The sequence below is a fragment of the Orycteropus afer genome, unplaced genomic scaffold, assembly GCF_000298275.1.
Source record: "Orycteropus afer afer isolate SDZICR_OR568_19922 unplaced genomic scaffold, OryAfe1.0 scaffold00180, whole genome shotgun sequence".
NCBI classification, from domain to species: domain Eukaryota; kingdom Metazoa; phylum Chordata; class Mammalia; order Tubulidentata; family Orycteropodidae; genus Orycteropus; species Orycteropus afer.
In genome coordinates this window covers 5125228-5131056 of record NW_006921767.1, presented here as the reverse complement: position 1 = coordinate 5131056, position 5829 = coordinate 5125228, and the positions used below count along the sequence as shown (strand labels likewise).

Genomic DNA, 5829 nt, shown 5'->3' with positions numbered 1-5829 from the left:
AGGCTCAGGGGTCCAAGATTATCTTCTGTGTCTGTGTTAATTGGTTTCCCTTTTCTTTGTTGAAGAGGGTCTGTGCAATCCTTCTGCCTAGTCCACCATCTTGCCCCGCCTCCTATAGCATATCATTGGCTAATTTTTGAAAGTAAATCGTCAGACCTTTTTTCCTACTCTACCTTAGCCTGGAAGCTCTACTGAAACCTGTTCACCATGGATGACCCTGCTGGTATTTGAAATACTGGTAGCATAACTTCCAGCGTCACAATAACACAAAACCCACCATAGTACAACAAACTGAAAGACAGGTAGTGGTCAACATAAGTTACTTGGTTACTCTTTATTCTGACTGACATTTATTCTTTATCTTTCCTCCAACCCCTGTGGAATGTAAATTCTACAAAGGCAAGCATTTTTGTCTGTTTTGTTCAATACTACTGTCTTCCAGGCACCTAGAACAATACCTGGCACATAGTGGATATTCAGTAAAGATTTGTTGATTAATAAATGGATTGGGGTTAGCAAGGAAAAGAGGGCAAAGGAGAACATTCATGAGAGAGAGAATACATATGCCAAGACCTGGAAGTGACATAAGTAACCTATACCTGGTGGTATAAGTGTGACTATGACTATGACAGGATCCCTGGTGGCACAGTAGTTAAAAAAGCACTCAGCTGCTGACTGAAAGGTCAGCAGTTTGAACCCAAAACTCTGCTCTCTGAGAGAAAGATGTGGCAGTCCACTTCTGTAAAGATTACAGCCTTGTAAAACCTATCGGGTAGTTCTGCTCTGTCCTCTAGGGTTGCTGTGAGTCAGAATCAACTTGACAGCAACGGATTTATTACTATGATTATAAATGGTTATTCATCAAGGAGGAGGGGGGAACACTTGCCAAAGATGTAAGTAGGGACCATGACCAGCGGTTTGGACTTGATATTGAGGGAAAATGAGAACTTTTGCATGATTTTATTCAAAGAAATAATATGACACCACCTAATAACAACAGTATTTGCATTTTGGAGCTCTGTGTGCTGCATACAATGGTTAGTGCACTCAGCTGTTAACCAAATGGTTGGTGGTTCAAGTATACTCATAGGCTGGCAATTATACTTCTGAAAAATCAGCTATTTAAAGCCCTTTGGAGCATAGTTCTACTTTGACACACATGGGGCCTTTGTGAGTTGGAGTTGACTTGGAAGCATTTTTATTTTATTACATTTTCTAGAAAATCACCTTGGCTCCAACAAGGAGAAATCTCAGGGCAAGAGTTATTAAGGATAAGATAGGGGGCAGGAGGCTCACCCAAGTGGCTGTCACTGTGATGGAGGTGAGAGAAGATGGTGGCCTTCTCAGGTGGTAGCAGGGGGATGAAAAGAAGTGGATAATTTTAGGAGATACTTAGGACAATCTTTTTTCCTTCATGGTGATCCTTAAAATAAGTGGATTCACAGTAACTGTCCATATCTGGAATGAGCAGAGCCAGGAGCTTGTGCTTATACTAAGCATGCTTTTAAGTAATCAAATTGGAAATCTCTCCAAAGTGCTCCACCCACATCTTCAACTTTTCTCCTGGTGAAAGAAATCTGGAGCTTGCCTGCCATTATTCAAGAGAGCAGTGAGTAATGAAGCAGAGTGCTGATTGAACTCGAAGTTTTTGGAAGGAAGGTAGCATTCAATATCCAAGTTCCCTAGTGTCCAAATCTTTTGTGCAAGTAAATTAGTTTCATTTGTCTCAGGGTACCTTTTCCAGGCCAACTCCTTGCAACTCGCCTGAAAATGTTTCTCAGTGGTGTGTTTGAGGCTTGGCTCCATCTCCTTATCTGGAACAAATCTTTTATTACGAGGAAATAGCTGGATTATGATTCTGAACTCTTGGACTCTATTCCCTTCTCAGCTGTTGACTCGGTATTTGATACCTTGATAATTTTCAGCTTAACCTGACCCCTCTCCTGCCCATTTCTCATCCAATATGCATTTCATACTGGAAGCTGAATTTCATACCCGCCACCTCACTAGTCTTTAGCTGGATGGTAAGGATTAACACCTGTTTCTTTAAGACTCTTCCAGGATGTATCAGAGGCACATATGTTGTTTTCTTTGCTCACCTCCCAGACTGGTATGATTTTCCTTTGGTCCAATGGTCATGCTTTCCACCACAACCTAAAAGCATCCAGATGATGGGAATATCATGTTGCTAGTTTCACATGGGAAAGGCACGACCCACCCTCCTCTTGTTCAAGTTGCATTCAAATCTAATTTCCATGGCCTATGCGAATGGGAGCTTCACAGCCCTTGTGTCAGCTGTCGAAGTTTAGCAATACTATTTCCAAACATGGGCCAGTAGGCAGCCAGCAAGCACTAGACAGCTGAGTGCTGGCAGAAAAAGCCTCAGACACCTATGGCAGTCCAAACAGTGACTCATCCCATGATTGCCAGGATAAATATGGGAATAAATGGTATTTTTCTCTAGGCAGGAAGAATTGTCAAAATGCTTATCATTTTATAAAATATAACAGATTGTGCCTGTTTCATGTTTTGAAATGTTCCACCCATTCACTGGCTGTTTTTTATGAGTTTGGTAATAGCTTTAACTTGCTTTTCTTCTTTCTAGGAGACCTGGGGAACTCAGGAGTTTCCAAAATGTGCTGCCACCTGAGCTCTGGATCCACCTGGCTGTGGTGGCCTGTGGCAATCGGCTGGAAGAGACACTCGTCATGCTTAAGTCAGCAGTGCTCTTCAGCCACAGGAAGATTCAATTTCACATCTTCACTGAAGAAGCCCTGAAGCCTGAGTTTGATAAGCAGGTGAATTTGCAGAAATTGTGACAAAAATATTTATCAAGTGCAGACAGGCTGCATTTTGGAAAGTGTATCTCCTATTCAAATAATGTATTTTACTGGATGCTCAATTTTTGTGGCCTTGAATACTTGACTCCAAGTTTCCTCTCCTTATCTGTAGTGTAGGGATAACTGTACCTACTGCCTGGAGATAGGGTGAGGGTTAAATGAGATGATGTACTTAAAGCATGTGGCACAGGGCTCTATCCTTGATGGCATTATTATTATTCTTGTTGGGGTGATAGGTAGCTTGTTGTTTTCATGGACGTGTGTGTGTGTGTATAATGACAAGTAATGTATGTTCACTGAAATAAGTTTAAACGCTATCGACGTTTTCAATTAAAAGAACGAAGCCCTTTCTACTCTTTAGTCCCACATAAGAAATAACCAGAGCTAACAATTTAGAATGATTTTTCCATAGCTTTTTCTTTTTATGTACAGATGTATGTGTGTGTGTATCTGTTTGTGTGTGTGTTTGTATGTATGTGTGTACATACAGACTCACACATACAATTACATATAAATATATAGCGGTGGTTGTTAACTGCCACTAAGTTTACTGCCCAGGCTATGATGACCTCATTCCAATGGAACGGAATGTTGCCCAGTCCTGTGCCATCCCTATGTTTGGTTGAGGATTGGTCAATAGGGTTTTCATTGGCTGACTTTTGGAAGTAGATTTCCAAGTTTTTCTTCCTAGTCCATTTTACTTTCAGAGCTCTTCTGAAACCTGTTCAGCATTATAGCAGCACACAGGAACTCCACTGACAAATGAGTGGTGACTGTGCATGAGTTGAAATGCACTGGTCAGGAATTGCACCAGTCTCCTGAATGGAAGGTGAGGATTCTACTACTGAACCACCTTTGTACCCTGATATATATTCCATTCATATGTATGTACCCAGATTAAAATGTATTTATTTTACAAAATTGGTACTGTTCTCTATGTGTTCACTTAAGACCATTTCATATGCATTGTTCCAGGTCAGGACTCATAATTCTTAACTCAACCATTTTGGTTACTTCATCATGTATTTGACCATTACTATACTGATTAACAAGTATTGACTTTATACCTGCACTGAGTAGAAATTTGAAAGTGACTCTTCTCTTCAGCTTAGTACATGCAAGACCTTTGGAGACCAAGCTTTGTTTTCCATTAAAGTTTTCTTTTTCAGTAAGTTCTTGACTGCTGGCAGAGCAAGAACCAATTTTGTTTTGTAGCTACTGACTTGAGTTGACAATCCTGTATCCTGCTCCCAGGCTAACTGCCTCAGTGAGAAATGCCAAAAAGACGTGTTGGGCAGAGAAAGGTTAATAACAGAAAGCTAGAAAATGTGTTATGTTTTCTATGGGGAAAAAAATCACCTTGACATCTCCAAGAGAAATCAGGGAAACATAGTCTTGAGGTTTTGAAATTGATTGGGAAAATGCCTTGCAAAAGATCTAAGTCAGAGAAGGGGAAAGGGAAAAAGGTTGAAGTACTGACATAGTTGTTCTGAAGCTGTGGTACCCAAATATGTGTAGGTTTGAAAGAGGATATTGCTACATATGTATTTACATATGATGCAAATAGATACAGGAATATAATAGGGTATACAGGGTATACAGGAAAACTTCTAACCATAACCAAAAACCCTGAGGGAGTGAGTCACTGGGCCTGGGGACTTGAGACCATAGTTTCAGTAGTCATAAGGTCAATTGGCACAACACAGTCCACAAAGACAGTTTTCTACATCCTACTTTGGTGAGTAGTGACTAGGGTCTAAAAGCTTCAAGTTGCTACTATTGGTTTCTCCCCCTCCAGAGCAAAGAAGAGCTAAGAAAATAATAGACACATGGATACAGTTAGTCCAAAGGACTAATGGACCATGTGAACCTCAGCCTCCACAACCCTGAAACCAGAACTACATGGTGACCAGCTAACCCTACCAATTCTGTGAGAGGGATCACATTAGAAGGTCTTGGATAGAATGGGAGAAAAATGTGGAATAATATTCAAAATTATGAAAAAGATCAGGCTTACTGGTCAGCTAGAGACTGGTTAAACCCCTGAGACTGTGGCCCTTGGTCACACTTTGGATCTGGAACTGAACTCACTCTTATAGCTGAATTTTCATTCAAACAATAGACATGTCTACAAAGTGAACAGTAACTCTAGGAAAATAGACACTCCTTAGAACTATCAACTATTCAAGATGAAAATGGCATTGATAGTTTGTCCAATGGGGACCAAGTGTAGACAGCAGGAAAGATTAGTAGAAAAGGAGGAATGGAAAAGAGAAACACAAGGAGGAAGTAGGAGAAGTGATATCACATAGTGGGAATAGTCAGTGACATTAAACAAAATGTGTGTGAGTTGTTGAATGGCAAACTGATTCTCTCTGTAAACTTTCACCCAAATCAGAATAAATTTTCTTTTTTTATTGTGATTTGGGTGAGGATTTACACAGCAAATTCACTTTCCATACAGCAGTTCACATATACTTTATCTCATGACATTGACCACAGTTTACCACAATACAACAGCTCCCCTCTCACTTCCTCCCCATAGTTACCTCTTCCCTGTGTCCATCTCTCCATGGACTCCTGCCCCCTGAGCTGTCTCCCTGTGCAAAAGCAGCCCTTCTTTCTCCCATGATTGTTCTCTCCAAGTAGAGTATCTACCTGAGGTAAATGTTCAACTCATATGCCTGTCTTTTGTTTGGCTGGAAACCATAGGTGTGTGTTCAATTCCAGACCTGAAGGGCAGCTAGGCGCCATAGTCTCAGTGGTTCCACCAGACTCTTATCAAATCAGATTTTTTATCCTCCAAATGATTTTGAGTTTCGTTCCACATTGCTCTCCCTCTGTATCAAGGATCTCCTACGTAGAACCCCTTCCAAGTGGATGACAGTGGTAGCCGGGCACCATGTAGTCCTTCCGATCTCATAGTCGTATAGGCTGCAGATCGATGGTGTACCAGTCGCTAGGACTAATTGTTTCCATGAATTTTGGT

General features: G+C 40.9%; 1 protein-coding gene across 1 annotated transcript in view; it reads left to right on the top strand.

Moving 5' to 3' along the window:
- The window catches only part of GXYLT2 (glucoside xylosyltransferase 2), a 217163-nt gene that overhangs the window by 42917 nt on the left and 168417 nt on the right, over positions 1 to 5829 (top strand). Inside the window, exon 2 of the mRNA XM_007947328.2 lies at positions 2606 to 2798. Coding sequence (XP_007945519.1) covers positions 2606 to 2798 — 193 coding nt within the window. The remainder of the gene's footprint in view (positions 1 to 2605; positions 2799 to 5829) is intronic.